Source organism: Sebastes fasciatus, chromosome 20 (assembly GCF_043250625.1).
Source record: "Sebastes fasciatus isolate fSebFas1 chromosome 20, fSebFas1.pri, whole genome shotgun sequence".
Taxonomy (NCBI): domain Eukaryota; kingdom Metazoa; phylum Chordata; class Actinopteri; order Perciformes; family Sebastidae; genus Sebastes; species Sebastes fasciatus.
The window spans coordinates 4,176,387-4,197,542 of NC_133814.1; the positions used below are offsets into that span (position 1 = coordinate 4,176,387).

A 21,156-nucleotide genomic window follows, 5' to 3' on the forward strand; every position below is an offset into this window, starting at 1 on the left:
TATTTTGTACTGTAATTACCTTGTGCCTTCTCTACTGTTTCTTTGCTTAAAGCTGACTCTGTGTGTAAATTGCTCAGAATTCCAATGTACTTAGGTGCAAATGGCAAATAAAATTCTTGAATCTTGAAATGTGTCTGAACGCTTCAGGGAAAACAAGTAAGTGGACCTTGAGATGTTTTTTTGGTTGTTTTTTTTTGGCAAATTGATGTTTCCAAGGTCAAAAATGAACCCACTCAACACTGGTAATGTTCTGGAGGCGCCAAATCAAGGTCCAGATTTGTGGCAGGACCTGAAAACTAATATGAAACTTGACAGAGCTTTACATTTTTGTAATTATGGAGGTCCATTTGTAGAAATTTGTTTTTAAATTGACAGCTAAGTATCATTTCTGTTGATCATATAGTCAAAACTTCCTTATTACTGAACATGTGCTGTGATTCAATGTTATAAAATCTCAAAAATGCAACAGTCCATGAGGGAGTGATTACTTTTTATATAGGCAATGTATTGGTCTAACTGTAGTGTGTGTGTGTGTGTGTGTGTCTCTATTGGGTGGGGGGATTCTCCTCACACACAGGGGGAAGTCCCAGATCAGGCAGTGAGTTCTTACCCAAATGAGTTTCCATACTGACATACAGGCCTCACATCTCACTCTCATCTTCAAACCAAGGATTCTCCCTCCGCTTCTACATCTCGCCAGGTGAGTGATCCCTTTAAAACATCGTTTTCAACCCAAAACGGGTCACATCAGCAAACTGAATGTTGTGTTTTCAGTATTTGTGGGGTGTGAAGGTGGGAATCGAACCCCTCAACTTCAGCCAGCGTTGTCACAGTTTCTAACTAGTACGATAGTGACGAACACACGATAGTGATGCAGTTTGTGGCGGCTCTGCGGCTCACGGTGAGATCTCTTTGATTACCAGAGACGTCTTTACTTTGTTGTGAACGCAGTTCTGTCACCACTTACATCTACACACACACACCACAACATGCCAAAGCTTATAAAGTCTCAAAAAAACAGAAAAAAAGATATATAGTAAAAAGAGCAGCAATAAAACTCAGAACAAAAATAGATAAATACATGAAAAAGAAGACAGCGAACTGTGAATTATGAAAATAAGCACTTTTGTTTTTATATTAGCAAAGATACTGTACAGTATGTGTTTATGATAATTACATGTTGCACTAACTTCACATGAAGTCTAAAAGGAGGTGCGAGTAGTAGGACACGAGTGCTGATTATCAGGGTGTGACAGATATACTGCAGTGTACTGTGGTGGAGGGCGGAGGAGGTTCAAACCTGTGTGTGTCTTTCACAGTCCGCTGACTCAGTGCTCAACGGAGCGAAAAGGACTGCGTTTGAGAACAAAGACATGATTTCTGAAAGGATGGACGTTTTACGAGTTGTAGCAACAGCCAGGCTGGCATGTTGCTGATGGACCTTTTATCTTTGATTCAATGGACGTTGTGCATGTTTTGCAAGGTTTGCTCTAAAAAAAAAGTTGAAAAACACCAAAAGGAAACAGGTCTGCTTTGCCTTTGAAGGAAAGGCAGAAAAGACGTTTCACAGTACAAAAGCTTCTCCCCAACTCATCCAGTATACACCCAATAATACTGTTTCACTGGTGCTACTGCAGACTTGGCAGTATTTATTCTACAACTATCCTGCATTAGTACAGCTCACACTTGCTTCCTACATCTTGCACAGTATTATTATAATATTTTTATATTAAAAGCTCCTGCCCTTTAACCAATGATTACCACATCATCTTAGCTAAATGTGATATTTTCTAAGCAGCCTCTTGTGGGATGAAACAAATGAGCAGCATTTAGTAAACGTGCTATAAAGACGTGGGGCTCGTATTATATAGTATCCCATAGTATGGGATAGTTAGTGTAGTGCAGTATACTAGTATAGTATAAGGTATAGTATAGTTAGTATAGCACAGTATAGTATAGCATAGTGTCGTATAGTATGATATAGTGCAATACACTAGTATAGTATAATATAGTTTAGTAAAGTGTACTTATAGTATAGTAGTGGTATAGTGCAATATAGTACAGTAATAGTGCAATATACTAGTATAGTATAATATTATTAAAAGAGTATAAAAGAGTATAGTGTACTTGTACAGTATAATATTCAATATAGTACAGTATGGTATAGTTTAATATAGTACCATATAGTATACAGTAGTTAGTGGAGTATGGTATAGTATGATATAGTATAGTGCCATATAGTATAGTAGTAGTACAATATAGTGTAATATATTAGTATAGTATAATGTAGTATAGTATACTAGCATAGCATAGTACAGTATATTATAGTATAATATAGTACAGTATAGCATGGTATAGTATGGTGCAGTATACTATTATAGTATAATATAATTTAGTATAGCACAGTATGATAGAGTATAATATGTACAGTATAGCATGCTATAGCGTGGTGCAGTATACTAGTATAGTATAGTACAGTGCAGTATAGTATAATAAGGTAAAGTATAGTTAGTATAGCGCAGTATACTAGTATAGTATAGCATAGTGCCGTATAGTATGATATAGTGCAATCACACTGGTATAGTATAATATAGTAGTATAGTATACTTGTATAGTATAGTTGTAGTACAGTATAGTACAATATAGTACAGTACAGTGTAGTATAGTAAGGTATAGTTAGTGGAGTATGGTATAGTATGATATAGTATAGTGCCGTATAGTATAGTAGTAGTACAATATACTAGTATAGTATAATTAGTATAGTATACTAGTATGGCATAGTACAGTATATTATAGTATAATATACTACAGTATAGTATGGTATAGTATGGTGTAGGATACTACAATAGTATAGTGTAGTACAGTGCAGTATAGTATAATATGGTATAGTATAGTTTGTGGAGTATAGTATAGTATAGTAGTAGTAGTACAATATAGTGAAATATAGTACAGTATGGCAATACTAGTATGGTATAATATAATTTAGTATAGTGTAATATCCTAGTATAGTATAGTATCGTAGAGTATAATGTACATACATGAACATCACTGACTACAAGCTCACCCCACCAACCTGTAACAGGGATAACTGTGCCAAATAGGTTTTATGTACAATTAGAGGTAAAAAACTATGTACCTGCAAATAAGTCTGCTGTCCTGTCCTGGCTTTGACCCTCTCCCATACACACCTACGCAACCCAGCTGGACCGAGAACATACCAGGCCATGTGTTGAGAGTCTGTGTACAGCTAAGCAAGAGTCATTCCCACCACCAGTTTTAAAACCACCACTTTCATCCCAGTGCCAAAAAATGTGCGTTGTCCTGATTACTGCCGTGTTGCACTCACCTCAACCATCATGAAGTGCTCCGAGAGGCTGGTCCTCCTGAACTTTATGAAATCTGGACTTCCTACATCAATGGACCCTTATCAATTTGCATATCGTCCACGACGCCGATATCCTCTGCACACCACACTGCCCTGTCTCACCTGGAACATTAAAAAACACCTATGTGAGGATGCCGTTCATTGATTTCAGTTCAGCGTTCAACACCATCATTACCCAGAGGCTGGTTGAGAGGATGCCTCTGCTGGGTGTCCCTGCAGAACTAGATCCTACCATCACCCATCAACATTATTAAAGAGTCCTCTCACTCATCTTTCTATGTATCTCTGTGTTGTCCTTTGTGTTTGTCAGTGTACAGTAAGGGTCATCAGGGCTGATGGGTAGAAGCTGCCGTGCGGATCAGTTCTGGGACGCTTTGCTCACAAAATGTATGGACTGTCATAGGACATGCAAGCGACCAGATGTCAACCCCAGATGCACCAGTTACTGTGGTGAGTACACACAGACATACTGTACATAAATTAGGTCAGAGGTACAGAAATACACATAAAGCCATGGCTGTTATAGACTATGAAATTCAAAGTTCACAGAATGTTTTCTCACATTGATTAATGGGACTTAGTGGACTTTGACCATTGATAAAACCAGGGTAAATTATGCACTTAAAAATGCTCTAGTAATTGTTTTGAATTGCCCTGGCTGTCCTAAAGGCAGTTAGTTACAAGAGTGACATTTATTTACCAGTTGGACCAGAGACAACATTTGAGGGAGACAAATGCAATTCAATTTAATTTCATCACTGTTTTTCACCTAATTTCGTCAAAATAAAAACTCAATTTCAAATCTAGCTTGAAATACTTATTGACCTTAATATCAAAGATGTGTTAAATAAACAACGAATGGATGTATCCTGCTTTGGAAGGGATTATTTCCTGGAAGAGACCTACGTTTCTTCCTGTAGATGATTCACCAGTAACAGGAAAAGAAGAAACACAGTTGCATCAGAATTATCCATAGAACAATAATAATCTTATGTCCTTCTCCTGCATTAGAGTCTGCACATTGCAAAGCACAGCCTGGCCACTACTATGACGGGCTGCTGAAGTTATGTGTGAGGTGCTCTGAGGTTTGTGGAAGACATCCAGCAGAGTGCTTCCTGCACTGCCAGAGTGAGTACTGACCCCGCTGGCCTGAATTAGAGCTTTAATTATTTAGTGACTATCTGTTTTCTGGAGGCATTAATGTTCTGTTGAGTTAAGCCTCAGTGGACAAAGTTTTCAGAGCACGAGTTGAGGGGAAGAAGGAAGTCTTGTCAAACTACTAATAAATACCAATTGCAGTGACTTTTTTTTGGAAGGTGAGCACAGCTAACAAGTTTACCTGCATACAGTAGCTATAGCTAGAAGGCCAAGACTCTTGTTCAATGGGGCTGAATGGTATTTGGTTTGCGTTCGTAGAGGATGCTTATTTTTGTGCAGAGATAAGACGCTTGTTGGTTGTACATTGGTGAAGAATGCAGGTAGTTTGGGGTGCCCTGAAGGCCTAGCGGTCAGGGCACCGACCATGATCCACAACTACACTGTATATAAGAAGTGGACATAGTCACCCATTGGTTCGTGGACTGCCGTTTTGAAGCCCCAAGTTTGGCATTTTGTCTGTCGCCATCTTGGTTTTTTGGAACCAGAAGTGACAAGAGGGTGGCGCTAGACTAGTACAACCGGACGCTGAATAAGACATTTTTAGGCGACCAATATGTTACAAAGAACTGAAAAACAAGTTGTGAAAGGGTTAAAGTTCTAAGACAAAAATGCGAACAACACCCAAACCGGACAACACCGTGGTAGCGACCTGTCAATGACAAGGTAGCCACGTCCAAAAGCATACTCTGCTTTATGGTCTATTTGACTCTAAATGGGACCATAATTTAATAATAATACAACTTATTTTTTGCAACCAGAGTCGCTGCCCCCTGCTGGCCATTAGAAAGAAAGAAAGTTTAAGGCACTTCCGCATTAGCTTTGCTTTTCAAGACCGGAGGTTGCCGCTTGGGCCACAACATTATTTTGGCCAGGGACCTTTGTTGCATAGCACTCCATATCTCTTTCTTCCTTCATTTCCCGGCATCTCTGTATTATCAGCTGCCCAATAAAGGAATAAGATGCCCCCCAAAAATACTTGCCGTTTTGTCTTGAAGGTCTTTCAGAGATATTCTTCACCTCTATCCCCACAGCTCTGCCACCTCCTGGGACCACTGAAAACCTCCTGGTTCAAGGTACCTCACACATGCTGAATCCCAGAGGGCTCTCAGTCCTGGAAGACTCCACTATCTACTCCCTGCTGGCCCTGTGCATGGTGCTGCTGCTCTCTAGCTTGTCTCTAGCCTTGGTAGTCTTACTGAGGGGAGCAAAGGCTGCTAAAACCTCCAACCCGGGACCCAAGGAGGCTAACCACAACCAGGAGAGCGTGGTCCAGATGGGCCAGGAGGTTGGCCAACTGGGACAGAGCTCCAAAGGTCAGTGTGGCATTAAATACAAATTAAAGGCTCTAATCAGTGCAATCAATGAGTAGTTAATTCGTTAGTCGAGCAGCAACGTCGGAACCCATCGGCTATTGATCCGGCGACGGATAAGCCTTGGGGGGTAAGGGGTTTATATTTCTGGGGTTCCGGTGTAGCCAGTGGATATCCGGGCCAAGACTTCCAACTTCAAGCAGTTGGAGTTGAGAGACGACGTGTACGACCGGATTATTTCACAAGTAACCAGTTTACAAGCTAATTTTAAACCAATAAAAAGCTAAATCATCATCGGACGATAGCTGATGGGTTCCGAGATTTTCCGCATTTTGGCCAATGCGTTCTGCATTCAACCAAAGCGTGCTTGAACGGGATTGATCAATACTGCTCCGACTACAAACCGAAACCAGAACACTTCCGATACCAAAATCTTGTTCCGTTGCCTGCAGAGTCTACACATGAATGCAAAATCTGTTTAGAAAGATTAACCGAGCAGTAAAATTATGTACAGCAGCTCCCCTTCAGACAGATCTTTTTTCATTATCATGTTGTATTTCAAAATTCTTGCGTCTCTAAAATTGCAGTTGAATATATCTCAGCTTCTGCTTCATATATTTTGCTCCAATATGTGCCTACTACTCCTCTCCGTCTTTCCACAGATTTCTTAACAAATTCAAACGTCTCCACAGACAGTGAACCATCATACGACTCCACCCCCACTGAGACCTGTGTGTGCATCCACTGTTTCCCCGATCTGAAAGCACTGGGCCAGGGCAACGACCGACCAACGAGAGCACCTTTGTCATTCTACCAGCAGGCTGTCCTCCATAGCGCCCAGATCCAAAAAGGAGGGCCTGTCTGGACCGAGGGTAACCCGCACACTTCTGGACTGGAGGTGCAGGAGGAGGCTTCAGTGGGATGAGGCTCATTGGCTGTCACACGGGACAACTGGAATGGCCACTGTGGATATTGTCACAGGGCAGTAAAAAAGCATACTGAAAGAGTATCACTGAAAATGGGGCATTGAGTTTACTTAACATGTTCTATTCTAGGGAACATGGGTGTCGAGGGGCCTCTTATAAGGGTTTTTGGGGGATTGGATGGCACCAATGTCGACACACCAACCGGACAACAAATCACTAATAAAGATTGACTGATGCTTTACTTCACGTTGCCTCATGATGGTTAAAAGTTTCACTTGAACACTTCACACAGACCGCCGCTAACTACTAGCTGACCACTGATGTGTGTATGTCTGGTATAGTAGAATTCATAATCTAAAAAAAAAATAGTCAAACAAATAGAAACACCAAGTGACAAAACAAATTAGCTAACTATTTACATGGCACTGCGAGTCTCATGAAAGTATCTTGGCATATGCAAATTGAGCAAAGTTTCTACTGGCACTGCTGCATTTTGCTTTTCAGCCCGAGATCTGTCCTTTCATTGTGGAAGAACCAAAACATGGTGGAGATGAACAATACGGAGAGAGTGGGTGAAATCACTGCTTCACTGGGCTGAACAGCTCTCTCTCACCGACTGATCAGACTGCCACTGACTCAACAAGATCAAACAGCTGTGACAAGGACTGACTAGTGACTACAGGTCACGGTCACCCACACAAGCTTAATGATGGCCCAGCGGCATTCCATTGCCAACTGTCATCTTGGCATGTCACATCACATTTCTGTAAGACGTCATTTCAGACATCACTTGTATGCCTCTGCTCTCTAGACATGTTAATTACCTTTCCAACAAAACAAGTGAAACACACCACACATAAAATGACTCGTCAGAGTTGCCAACGTCAGAAACGTCCAAGTTCTACCGATTCCTCTGTTAGGGATTCAAGTTTAGAAATGTTTACGTGCTAAGTACTGGCACAAATATGTACAGTGTATGTATGCAAGTTGTGTTATGTATATATTTGTATGGTGATGGTTTATAAGGATTCAGAATCTCATTGGACTTGCTTTGCCCACAATAAAAACTTGATATCAGAAACATCTGGCGAGAAGCTGTTCAAAAGTGTTCAAATCATCGTCCATTTTTAAAGTTCGTCTGCAGTCAACAACAGAGAAGGCAGAAGTGGGACCAAGTCATTGGTTTGCAAGTTTCAAGTAAGTCTCTAGTCCCAAAACAAAGTAAGGAAGTCCCAGGTCAAGTCCCAAATCAAAGTAATGAAGTCCCGGTCAAGTCCCAAATCAAAGTAAGGAAGTCCAAAGTCAAGTCCCAAATCAAAGTAAGGAAGTCCCAGGTCAAGTCCCAAATCAAAGTAAGGAAGTCCCAGGTCAAGTCCCAAATCAAAGTAAGGAAGTCCAAAGTTAAGTCCCAAATCAAAGTAAGGAAGTCCCAGGTCAAGTCCCAAATCAAAGTAAGGAAGTCCAAAGTCAAGTCCCAAATCAAAGTACGGAAGTCCCAGGTCAAGTCCCAAATCAAAGCAGGAAAGTCCCAAATCAAAGCAGACAAGTCCCAAGTCAAGTCCCAAAAAAAAGCAGACATGTCCCAAATCAAAGCAGGCAAGTCCCAAGTCAAGACTGACAAGTGCCAAGCCAAGTCCTAAACTTTGAGTTTCGAGTCCTAAAGTCATAATGCACTCTTCACCAAATATAATGCTATTTGCGTCTCTGTCTGTAATTTTCGACACGCACATTTTGCATATTGTAATTTGTTTTTTGTTGACCCCCGTATAGTTTTTGTATGCAGCATAAAAACAATTATCTTTGGTAGCCTATAATTTTTTTCCAACTGGCACTCAGTAACGTAATGTTAGTTTCTGTAACTTAATTGGATGCTGTCGGATTGGTTCAAACAAAGTGGACCTGGGGAATTATGTGTTGCTGGGACTGAATAGCGTTATCGTTAGTTGATTCAGGAAAGTAATTGATTTGTGGCACACTTTATAACATACTTTTTAATCTTTGGACTCTGGAGTAAGGTATCAAGTATTTACAAGTCAAAAGGTTCAAGTCCAAGTTAAGTCACGAGTCACTGCAGTCAAACTCCAAGACGTGTTGCAAGTCTTTTTTGATTTAGTCAAGTCGAGTCTAAAGTCATCAAATTTGTGACTCCAGTCCAAGTCATGTGACTCGATACCACACCTCTGGTAAATGACATTCACAAAACTAGAAGGGCAATCGGAGAGCGCAGACCTCTGCCAAGGCCATTTCCATAAGTGAAAAAGAATGCATGTATCCGCCCCGTGATCCGGATCCGCTCCAAAATTGAATGGGTTCTTTCTTGGCCAGTGCTACACCCCTCCACCAAGTTTCATGACAATCGCGCAAGTAATTCTTCCATAATCCTGCTGACAATTGGACAAACAATCCAAACCGAAAACATAACCTCCTTGGCGGAGGTAATAATAAATAGAAAAATAAATGTCATATTACATTATCATGGACAATAAATAAGAGGCAACCAAAGTGTTTACAGATATAGATATTCTTTATTTGAGTGTCTTTCCATCAACTGTGTCCAGTTCTTGCAGCAGTTACATGTGTGTGCGAGGAATGACTGACCGGGTCGAGACAAAAGTTTCTTCCGATTACGACCCCCCCGTGGCCGGATCCAGCAATATAGAAGAACAAAAATTTGAGGTTTCACCATTTTGTCTCTTACATACAAACTGTACATATATACTTTTACATACATCATCAACATGTGGAAAAAAAAATCCCATCAAACTGCGATACCCAGCTCAGACGGCATGCTGAATGCAAGTACTGATTCAGTACACGAACATACGGTACATACGCACGACACACGTGTGCATACAAACAGGAACACGCACACTTTTATCTCTTCTCTCTTTACGCGCAATAATACATTTTATACACACACCTATACTGAGCTTCTTTTTTCGTACCCTTTCTCGGGCACATACACGTGCACACACACACACACACACACACACACACACACATACAAACACACCGAATTAGAGCAACATGCGGCTGACGGTTAACACTGCAGGATCAAGCTTCCGACCCCGTTATACATACTCCTTTGTTTCATTTCTTTTTTTTTGCCATTTACCTGAAACAGCAATGTAACTTGAACATGGAGAATATGCCTCTGTAACCCAAAAAGTGTCTAATTGTGGTCAAATTAAACAAGTAAAATTAAATAAAATGAAGCTGCGATAGCAGCAGTTTCATGAACATTATCAGCACTTTTTTTGTGCACAAAAAAAACATGATTGACGGCACAATGTAAGACAGACGAACAACGTGAGAGTTTAGGGAGAATGCAGAACCGTAAACAAACGATTTAATTACAGTATGTATAAAAATATAATATTCACTGTGTAATTTATTCCCCCCTGTGACTGTTGGAAGCAGCATGAGAGGCAGAAAATAACAGATCCTTTCCTTGTTAAAGACAAAAAGTATCTGACTGACAACTACAAACTGACGAGTAATGAATGGAATTAACTGTCTCTATACACAATATTCATAATTTTGTTTTTCTCCACTTTTTTGCATTCGGAACAAAAATGCATAATAAGACAACTTCCATCCTTGAAATATTTGGTCATTTTGGAGAAGAGAGAGTGTGTGTGTGTTAGACAAGTGTGCTTGTGTCCAGGAAGTTGCCGATTTAAGTAAAGCGAATGAAGAAAATGATTCGCTAAAGCAGAGCCTCGAACTGTTGTGGAAGGCCGCGACTCCGCAACTCAATGCAGCTGTGCGAGCATGAAACATGGTGAAGAACAGCATTTGTGATCAAGTAAACCGTCCCACAGATAAATTAAGGTTTAAAATAACCTTCCGCCCTTCTGTCTATCTGAAAAAGAGAAAAAAAGTAGGGATACGGCGCTATACCTCTACTGTCTGAAATCAAGTACAGACGGATTCTGCAGTCTTTCATACAGCAGATAATCACAGCTGCTTTCGTTCTTCTTCATCCCCTGAATTCAAGTGAAAAATGAAATATCCCGTCATCCAAATTTCTTGCATTTTGTTTGGTTCTTGCACTTTTGCACCATCCTGCACAGCACACAGTTCTTTCTTGAATGTCGTACGGTGGAACTAGATTAGTATGTAGTAAGGGTGGTTCCATGTTAAGAGTGAGAGTTGCGACTTTTAGAGTGATTCAGGTAGGTTTGTGTTTCTGTTTCCATGCCCTTCTCATCACTCCCGTTACCTTTTTCCATGCAACTAATCCTTGCGTCATGCCTCGTCTTCTGCGCAGGCTGCGCCGATGGAGGGAGTTACTCGTACTCCAGGAATTGTTTGTGGTAAAACAAAAGGTACCTGGGGGAGATAAGAGTACACGCGATGAGGTCACATTGCAGCATCACTAATAAAAAGGAAGCAGTCACTGTCAAACAGCTTTTAGAAACACAAAGACAAACTGTGTTTAGTCAACGGTGTGACTCACTCACCCTTCACTGTCCAGGACGTCCTTGATGCTGGCCTTGGTGATGATGGCGTCGTCACATTTGAACCACTGGTCCTTGTGCTGCCGGATGAAGGTGGTGTAATGGCCGCTCTCTAGTGTCCCCTGGTGGTTCACCACTGCAAAAAGACTATACCTGAAACGGGAAGAGGAAGAGGAAATAACAGGCTTAATAATGCTGCAACAAGGCTTAATCCATACTCTGTGTGTGCTGCAACTACAAACAAGTGATACAGTTGAGAAAAAAAATAATCAGTAAATTAAATCTCAAAATTCCTTTATTTTACAATAAAAATCATCATGGTGTTTCAGTAGTTCACCTGTCTGACATTATAAAGACCTGTTTGCAGCAGTAAGGAAGTAAAGGCTAAATAATAAAGCAGGAGAAGTTACATGTAAGGCAGCACGATATTGGAATATTTTCTTTGTCTGCGATATATATTGTGATATGAAAAAATACAGGAATTTTCACCCTAAATTGTATACATTTCAAAGTTAAATGCATCAATCTGGTGCACTTTGAGAGCAAAATTAAAAGGCTAGATCTTTTAACAATTTTGTACTCTAGTAAACAATTTAATCAAAAACTCATTGGCTGTACAGATATGACCTAGAGCCGGTCACGGCGCACAGCTATGGGGAAATGCGCTCGCAGGGGAGAGGATCCTGCCACACTGAGCGGCCGTTGACTGCCCGGGCAGATGCGGATCCCAACCGTTAAGAAGTATAAAAATATATACAGTTCATTATGAAACTATTAATGGGAAACACTGAATTAGTCATGGAAAATAAGAACTGTGGGAGTTTTCCTTCGGTATCAAACAGCAAAAAAAAGTCGTAGCATGACGTGTTTGAGTTAATTTGCCGACATTGCACGTCCTGGGATGTGACTTTTGCGAGGTCGATGCCAAAACGATATATCATGCAGCCTTACATGTATTTCAAATTTAACTTAGCTAACAGCAAAACAGATTAGATGGTTGGCTCGGCAACATTTTACAAATTCATAATCAGCATTTGATTAGAATAGGGCCCAAGATAAAATAAGGTGGTGGTGGATTCTCCCTGGTGAAATGAAAACTGGTCAGAGAGCAATGCACTGAATGCATAAGTGGGATCAATAGGGGGGAGGAGGAAGCAGGAAGGACAACCACAGTCAAGACTCTCTATGTATTGTGTCAGGTCTGTCAGAAGGGTCACTCATATGCCCTCAATGAGTCAGGTGGCAACTGGTTCCTGTTGGAATATTTGGAACTTGGGTTCAGATATCGGGTTCATTCCAGATGTTTGCCTTACTTGTTGTCATTGTTGAAGGGGTCCACGGTCTGCTGGTACTGTCCATTCATCCTGCTTTCTTTACTGAAACACACAGCAGAACTAACTTTGTCAACAATTGTTCTTGCAAGAGTCAGCAGTCAGGATAATATTGGCCACAAGAGGCTGGAGTGCACCACTACCCCATTTTCTAAATTGGACTAAAATCATTCATGTTTTCCTCCAGGTAAGTTTTTATTTACAAAACTTGCTAACACACAATATATGTACCTTGTGTTTAGAGTACATGGAGAAACTAAAACTCACCTGGAAGAAAACATGAATGCTTTTAGTCCTATTTAGAACATGAGCTAGTGGTGCACTTCAGCCTCTTGTGGCTGAAATGACTATTACGACAACAAATACTTTTATCTTCATAAGTCATAAACACAGGAGAGAAAACCATTTAGATCAAACTTAGAAAATTGATCATTAGAATTTTTTTCTCATGTCTCTCAGGGCTTCCGTAATTACCTCTACAAATCCAACAAAACAAAGTAAGCATTTCCGTCAGTGTAGCTCCTCATCTTTCTTTTAATCCCTGTATATATATATTGTATATACCATTGTGTACATACATGTGTTCAGTGCGGATTGGGAACAAATACAAATAGATTATTTTGATATGAACAGATAATGCGCTCTGAACACATACAAAGCACCCAAATGTTTGGAGTTTGTGCTCACCTGGAGGCCATGAAGGGCGTCATGTCCAGCTCCAACGGGAAGGAGACATAAGTTGTGATCTTCCGCCGCAATTTGGCTGAATGCTCGAACCTCTGAAAACAAACAAAGCGACGGGTGTTAGAACACCGCTCTGATAACCAATATCCCCCTAAATTAGCATCAGTTTGAACCAAACTCTTACCTTGAGGTGAAAGCAGGCCACGATGGGCAGCTTCTTCATGGTCAGCTGCTTGGTGGACTCCTGGTAACTATGGCAACCGCTGCACTTGATCTTGGCGCTGCTGCCGAGGTGCTCTGGCCTGGTGAACCTAGACGGGAGAGGATGAGATTTAGTGCCCATATGTGTGTGTGTGTGTGTGTGTGTGTGTGTGTGTGTGAAATTCACAACATGTTTTTATCTAACAAAATATTTTGCTTCAATATATATTTGTTGGCCACTATATCCTGACAGTAGTACATGAGGCGGATAGTCTGAAAAAAAGTCATGTTACTCTGTGCCCTCTAGTGCTCCTAATGGCATTTGAGTACCGCCCACCGGCCGGAGCAAACTTTCTCATTTTACAGCTAAACAGTACACTACAAGACGTTTCTGAAAACATTCAAGGCGAGAAATAGTTATTGGAAATGTTTGGATCATATGAGGCTGAAACAATCTTACACAGCTGCTGTGCGAAATATACAGATACATTCTGGGTCGGGTTTGCTCGGGCATGCTTCAGACTCATGGTGTGAACGGTACCAGAGCGATATTGAATCGCAAAGGAGCGGGAGATAAGACGATGCTCCAACTTAACAAACAATCCGCTCTGCTACGCTCCATCCAAAATCCTTCCGCTCACGCTCCTCGCTCGCTCGTGCTCCACTCCGCTCACATGCTCTGACTGCAGTGAAAATGTTTTTGAAAGACTAAATGCCGACATTTTTGAAAATGAATATATCTATCTTTTGGACTTATTATTATACTTATCGACGTTATTGGAAATGTTTGGATCACGCGCGTCAGAAACAATCCTACACAACCACCACTGGAATCTAATTCTACAAATATATAATACTAATAATATTAGTGTGGCCTGATCTTTATCTGCGACTGTGCAGAAATACTGGGTTTAAAAGTCAAATATTAAACTTACGAATTATGCTTTGAACGGTTCGTTACATCCTGTCATCATGTCAGTTACCTGCGCAGACAGTCCGTGAGTGTTGTGGCTCCAGTGGTGTGACTCTCTCCGTTAAGTGCTGATCCATCTCCTCCGGGGCTGAGGGGCCAGAACGGAGTGGAGGAGCCCGGCAGGTCCAGGCTGATGTCCCAGAACGGGTCTATGGTTGTCGAGACGCCACTGGGAGGAAGACAGAGAAACACACAAGACGACGGGCCTGTATGAGAAGATGAAAATGCTGCATATCTCTCATGTAGAGTTCAAGGCGTTGCGGTGTGTCGATTTGTACGTCTTCCAGTCTGTTACCCACTTCATAGGAGGCACAGTAAGACACTGCTCTTTGTAGTTTTCCTTTATTCAGACAGACATATAAGTGAGAGGGAGACAAAAGAGGGAGACATCAGGGAGGCTTCGGCTGCTTGGCACCGCGGTTCAGACCCTTGCACTCCTAATGTTGGCAGCTAAGCATGTTCATCTGGGCTAAGAAGATAAACCTACTGGACATCATTCAGAGATGCACACTGTGGCTTCATTCTGGCAGTTAATGATAAAAAAAAATTATACCGGCTGATGGTATTTATGAGACGAGACAATTTGGGTGGTGGCCAAGATCTCCCTTAGTTACCGTCAATCATTTCTGCTTATCTTGTGCAGGGTTGCAGGGAGATTGGAGCCTGTTCCAGCACACATTGGGGTGAGAGGCGGGGGTGAACACAGAGGCAGGTTGCTCTGTCTTGGAGATAGTATTGGAACAGTATTCCTGTTGAGCCAAGAAGCTGTAATACAATTGCAATTCTAAATTCTGCATCACGATTACTAACAAAAGCCCCGTTTCGACCGCAGGAACTTTCCCCCGGGACTAGGAACCTTTTGAGGAACTCATTGCGTTTCGACCGCAGGAACCAGAGTCTAAATTAAGTTCCAGGGACATTTTCCCAGGCCTTTTTACCCCCCAAAAATGCCCTGTTTGGGGTTAGTACTTTCTGAAAGTACAGGAACTTTCATGGTGGAGTTTGTAGGGATGACAAACACACACACAGCACCGCTGCTTCAACTCGTGTACCGCTTCATTCATAAAACAAGCATGTATCGATTTAGGACCATTCTAGGATGAGGGGAGAGCATTTCTCTTTGTTTGATAACATACAACGTAAAGTTAGGCTTTGCTGTCGGCTTCCCAACTCATTTTTAAAAAAGACAAAGAAAAAGAGAAAGTGAGAGAGATAGAGCGAGCCGAGAGGGCGAGCGGTAGAAGAGACAGACAGCGTGGCGGTACTGTGAAGGAGAGAGAAAAAAAAAAAAAATTAGTGATTGTTTAACGGTGGTTACGTTGTAGAGCACAAATCAAACACTCAACAGATGATTTACTGTGGAGACGGATGCTCTTAGCTTCATTTTTGCTCCTCTACATTTCATTCATTACATCCAATATGCCTCAGTAAATACATGCAGCAGTAAATGTCGTTGCGGTGAGACAACAATGTGTTTTTTTTAGATTAAACTGCAGAGTGTGTTTACCGCTGCGACCACCAGCAGCCCTCTTCGCATCATGTTGCTTTTTCATACGTCAGCGGACTAATTTGCCTAATCTTCACCCGTCTTTAGACTGCGGTGGAAACACAGAAAAAACAATGGGCTGAAGTAACCTTTAATTCCTTGAAAAGTAGTCCCGGAATTAAAATTCCAGGAATATCTTCTTCTTAAAAGTCTGCAGCGTTCCCATATTATCTAGATGCCAGGGTTAACTACATTGTCTTCTGTCCAGCTAAAGCTCATGCTAACAGACTTTTGTTGTCCTGGCTCCTAGGTTACAGAACAGTCTCCCTCATCGACAGACATGTTTGATGCTTCATTTTATTGATATGGAGAACTTCTCCATGTCTGTATTTACAGGCTCGAAATCAGAACATGAATATTAATTAGTTAAACAATGTAAAGTGAGAGACAAAAGTACTGTTTTATGAGCTCCAACTCCTCACAAGGAATGGCATTCGGCCCGACATGAATGATAAAATGTGATGCTTGTTAAAATAAATGTCTGGCCTGGTAGTTGGTAAAAGCAGAGATCATCAACTAGCTTCATGGTCGCCACAAAAAGGTGGAAAAGGATTTAACTTCATGGCGCAAAAAATGGGAACTTCAGTTGGATTCAGCCTGTGAATACTGACCGTATGACCTAGATTGAGTAGCTCAACTCATTCTGTCCAGAAACGGTGACTGCTGTGGCGCTTTGTAGAATATCTGCAGTCCATTTCCCCTTGGTCAAAAGCAATGCATGACTTGCCACCACATTAGGCTAAATGGAGAATGCCAAGTGAATAAATCATGAATCAGCAAAAGCCCTGTGGCAGCAGGAGAAGAGCTTTCTTCTGATATATACAAACACAAAGCATCACAATCCAAATGTGCTGCGTTTGCAATAAAACTTTCCATGCGCCTGTTGCAGTCCTTAGCTATAATAATTATTATTTTTTCAACTTAATTAACAAGTATTTAGATAATTATCCATTTCTGCAAGAGATCCCAATTTAGACTCTAAGCCAAAGCACAGTGCTTCTTGCAGTTGGTTTGAATCACTTTTTCTTAGATTTAAAAGGGATAGTTTGGGTGTTTTGAAGTGGGGTTGTATCATGTATTTATCCAGTCAGTGTATTACCTACAGTCGACGACGGTCGGCACACCCCCAGTTTGGAGAAGCAGACAAGCGTACCGGCACGGGAGAAAAGCAATGTACCACCGTGGATGGGGGCAGCAGCAAAAGGATTGGATTTTAGGGTGCTTTCACAAGCCAACATTTAGTCCGTTTTAATTGTATTCTGGTGCAGACCAAAACAACCGAGCCAAGATCGCTTGCTAGAAGTAGTCTCGGACCGTTTCCAAGCGAACCGAAACGCAGGATGCCTGCGAGGGCATATGTTGAGATGGACAGAGTCAGAGTCTGCGATTCCCTGCATAGAAGTGGCAGCTCTCGGGACTAAAAAGATAAATTTGCTCCTTTGTACACGCTGCTCATCAAATCATTTTTTTTATTTGGTCTGCTTTGATTTGTGCAAGGTGAGCCTTTCTATTAGGTGGCTAAAATCTGTTTGGCTGCCGGCCCCGTCCGCAGCAGAACATTGCTTTTTCTTCCGTACTGGTAGTCGGTTCCTCCAAACTGGGGGCGTGCCGACCGTCATCTACAGTAGGTAATACACTGACTATGGATACGTACCTCATACAACCCCACTTCAAAACACTTATACTGTGTTTTCATGCGTCCAATCAAACCCAAGTCACAGAGAAACTGTAAGGTGGGTGGACATCACCTGGTTCACCTAAAGGCCGTCTTCTTAGTCATTTAGACTGAATGTAGAAAAAGAAACACACTGGCAGCATGTTGTTGATATATTATTATGTTGTTAATTATAAAGTGAATCATTATATTTGCTGGTACACATCCAAATTAGTAATTTCTAAATGTCTTAAATGAAAAATTCGTACCAGAGCATAAAGATCTGACACCTTCTATGACCACCAGGTGGAACTAGAGATCAACTTTACAGACTGTAAGCCATGAGAGGTTTTTTTTTTTTACTGTTGCTGCAGTGTAGCAGTTCAGTGTGTGTGATTGATGGTGCACTATGTGAGTGACAGAGGATAGAGGGAGGCAGGGTCACCTCGGGACAGGGATTTAGAGAGTTCTGATCCAGGATGGTGACAGACGAGTGAAGTGTGTCATTTCTGAGCGGCTCTTTGGTCAAGACGGTATAAGTCAGGCAATTGACTGCACTGTTAGACAATGCCGTGGCATACAATGCCGTGGCTTTGTTCTATTAAGCTTTAATCTCTTTATTCAGTCTCCAGTGAGGCCTAAAACATTTTATGTGTTGCGTTTTTTCTTTGGAAGAACCTCACACTCACACACACCGGTGCACTTACTGGCAGACTTGACAGGTGACGTCAGACTGCAGGCCCCCTGTGAAGATTTGGTCGATGATGCAGTTACAGTGGTTGGGGTTGTTGGCTTTCTTCCCGTTGTCGTCTGCGTGGATATAAGCACACACACACACACAGTCACTAAAAGCAATGCTGTGTAACTTTACAGCCATTATGCTTCTACACTGCAGAGAGATGCAGATCCAAGAGAGATCAGCACTGTTGGCTCTCCATCTCTCCGTCAGTCTCTCTCTTCGGTTTTTATCCTCTCATCCAACCAGTTCTCCTCCTGCCTCACCTACGCTCAGCTAAAAGCCTCCTCTCTGTGTCATTCTTCCTGCTTTCTTCTCGCCTCCTTCACATTTATCTCTCTCATTTTTTTGGTCTTCTCTAGTCGTGTTATATCTCATTGTGTACATGCGCGTCCCACCTTTGCAGTGTCTGTGCAGGACGTCCAGCGCTGCGATAAGGAACTCGTGGGCGTCCTGCTGCTCGTAGCCGGCCAGGTGACGGGCGTGGGTCCACACCAGGTGGAGGAGACGGAAGGGGATGTGCGGCGACCGATGGCCTGAGTAGAACTGGAGAGGGAATGTATGTATGTGAGGGAGGAAACTAGGGATGTCACGAGAAGCGGTACTTTTGGTACCAAGTCAGTGCTAAAATTCTGAAAAGGTGATGGTACGCGTTTTTCTACAGTACCGCAGGTACCGTCAGTGCTTTGAGACTAACGTCGTCCTGGGAACGATAGAAAATGTTTTTGGGACGCACCCTATTTTTCCCCGATAATGCTACATTCCGAACAACAAATCTGTGTTGAAATTGGCAGAACGAGAGATAGTTAGCGTTAGCTGTTAGCTCCGTGCAGGACTGTGCTGCTTACCGGCTGCTAACAGCTAACGCTAACTAGCTCTCGTCCTGCTGACTTCAACACGGGAGGGGCCACTGAGTTACATTATGATGCGTTCAGGCTCTATTCAGTAAAAATTAATGAATCGCATTCAAATCATCTTATTTCACAGTATGTGTGTTGGCTATTTTTTCTGATAATGCGAACATTGTGAGCAACAAATCAGTGTTGAACTCGGCAGAGAGCTAGTTAACGTTAGCTGTTAGCTGTTAGCTCGGTGCAGGACTGCGCTGCTTACCGGCTGCTAACAGCTAACTTTAGCTAGCTCTCGTCCTGTCGACTTCACTGTGTCCGAAACACATTTTTTATCATCCCGGGGACGACATTAGAGTTGAGCCCTGACAGTACATGAAGTATTGTAGATTTGATTTACATCATGATTCCAGCTCTATTTAGTAAAAATGAGTAATGGGTGAAAGGTAAATTCTAACGTTATCATGAGGTGTTCAAATGTAATCTTGTAAAATGTAGTTTTTGGTGAGATGTTTTCACAGCAATAGATATAAAAACTATTATCTAAAATAGATAATAGGGAGGGAATTATGACCTGTTTAACTTCCTAACAAATACCAGTATGCAAACGGTAATAAAGGAGTGGATGTTGAAGTATATGGGATTTATTGTTTTACTTTTCTTTTTTACCGTGGTATTGAATTGGTATTGAGAATTGTGGAATTTCACTGGTATTGGTATCGACTACTAAATTTCTGGTATTGTGAATTCTTTAGAGGAAACGTTCCCTTCCACGCCTCTTATCCCTGTTCTTCTACCCATTTAAACACATTCTCAAAAAAAAAGAAAAGGGACAGTTACCTCTTGGAAGAGTTGAGACATCTCACACACCAAACAGGAGTTGCTCTGCATCTCGCATTTGTGTCGGTCGGACAGGAAGAAGTCGCGCAACAGCGGCGTGTGCGTCAGCGCCTGCACGATGCAGTTCATGAAGCACGTGTTGCCCAGGTTTATCAGACCTCGCAGGCCTGAGGGGTTAAGATGAACAAGAAAAAAATAAGAAGCGGGCAACGAAGATGAGACAAAGCGAGAGGATGGGTGGAAGAAAAAAGGGAGTAACAGAGAGAAAGAGCTGAAGAGAGACAGATCATTTTTCTTGGCTGCTGCAGTGGGGCATCTAAGCTGCAGTGCTGTTAACGGTAGATACACACTTCCCAATAATACCGTGATGCCCCTGAGGCAACGTTGGACTGCACACAGGGAAACCCTTGTCAGATTACAGCAGACCCAAACCACACACAGACACAGACGAGGGGAGAGGGAGAAGAAGAGGAGCAGGAGAAGAGGAAGAGGAAAAGAGGACAGCGGAGTAGGGGGAGGGAGGAAGGATGGATGGATGAGCAGCCAGGCCTGTAATTTCCCTCACCTAAGACAGTGCCAGGGATGTTAATGGTGCTCGAGCACATCGCTGCAGGCTGCTACAAAGGTGTTAAACGTATGCCAGCTCTCCTCACTCCCACACACGGCCAAACCCCACCGCTGCTTCATTCTAACCTTCCCCGTTGCTTCAAATATACTCTGCTGCTTCTCTCTGAAGACAGTGTATCAGCCCTCTTGTATTTTGCCTGATTGACCAGCTTTCACAGACGTATGTAAGACACTGTATAGTAGTGATGCACAGGTCAGGGTTTTTTAATACCCGTACCCACCTGACCCATTATGAGAGCCAATCCGCACCGCCTGACTGGCAAAAAATTGCGTTAATCAACCAGCGGAACCCAACCCGCCAACTTTATGCATTATAGTACGGCTGGGACGATTCACCTATCTCCCGATTCGATACTATCACGATATTTGGGTGCCGATTTGATTTTTGCAGATCGCAATTTTTAAGTATTGCGATTTTACAAGTATTGCGATTCGATATTATGATATATAGCGATTTTTGTTTACATTTTTTTA

The 21,156-nt window shown here is 42.0% G+C and overlaps 2 protein-coding genes across 5 annotated transcripts in view; one reads left to right on the top strand and one right to left on the bottom strand.

The window, feature by feature from the left end:
- usp22 (ubiquitin specific peptidase 22) overlaps positions 1 to 21,156 on the bottom strand; it is a 73,687-nt gene that overhangs the window by 36,653 nt on the left and 15,878 nt on the right. For 2 of the 3 annotated variants that reach the window (XR_012591911.1, XR_012591910.1), the window contains exons 5-14: positions 20,056 to 20,222; positions 18,766 to 18,913; positions 18,339 to 18,441; positions 14,442 to 14,600; positions 13,442 to 13,568; positions 13,261 to 13,352; positions 12,556 to 12,618; positions 11,246 to 11,395; positions 11,005 to 11,114; positions 3,347 to 3,487 (exon numbers count right to left, since the gene is read on the bottom strand). Coding sequence is in view for 1 of the 3 variants with exons in the window: in XM_074620231.1 (XP_074476332.1) it covers positions 11,072 to 11,114; positions 11,246 to 11,395; positions 12,556 to 12,618; positions 13,261 to 13,352; positions 13,442 to 13,568; positions 14,442 to 14,600; positions 18,339 to 18,441; positions 18,766 to 18,913; positions 20,056 to 20,222 (1,052 nt within the window). In the remaining 2 variants the exon portion in view is untranslated. Of the gene's footprint in view, positions 1 to 3,346; positions 3,488 to 9,284; positions 11,115 to 11,245; positions 11,396 to 12,555; positions 12,619 to 13,260; positions 13,353 to 13,441; positions 13,569 to 14,441; positions 14,601 to 18,338; positions 18,442 to 18,765; positions 18,914 to 20,055; positions 20,223 to 21,156 lie in introns of those variants that run through there. The other variant, XM_074620231.1, reaches the window with a different exon arrangement.
- tnfrsf13b (TNF receptor superfamily member 13B) lies at positions 563 to 7,886 on the top strand. Of its 2 annotated transcripts, none has more exons than XM_074620235.1 (5): positions 563 to 700; positions 3,696 to 3,835; positions 4,397 to 4,513; positions 5,575 to 5,856; positions 6,516 to 7,886. In XM_074620235.1, exons 2-5 carry the CDS (start codon positions 3,721 to 3,723, stop codon positions 6,776 to 6,778), a joined length of 777 nt encoding a protein of 258 aa, XP_074476336.1. In that variant the 5' UTR covers positions 563 to 700; positions 3,696 to 3,720; the 3' UTR covers positions 6,779 to 7,886. The 2 variants fall into 2 exon arrangements, with proteins under 2 accessions (XP_074476336.1, XP_074476337.1); XM_074620236.1 differs by having other exon boundaries at positions 6,546 to 7,886.

Bases quoted from the DNA above. Each gene is read 5' to 3' on its own strand.
- tnfrsf13b (XM_074620235.1), top strand. From the start codon at position 3,721: ATGGGTAGAAGCTGCCGTGCGGATCAGTTCTGGGACGCTTTGCTCACA. The intron at 3,836-4,396 runs GTGAGTACACAC...CTCCTGCATTAG, and splicing joins CAGATGCACCAGTTACTGTG to AGTCTGCACATTGCAAAGCA. The intron at 4,514-5,574 runs GTGAGTACTGAC...CTATCCCCACAG, and splicing joins GTGCTTCCTGCACTGCCAGA to CTCTGCCACCTCCTGGGACC.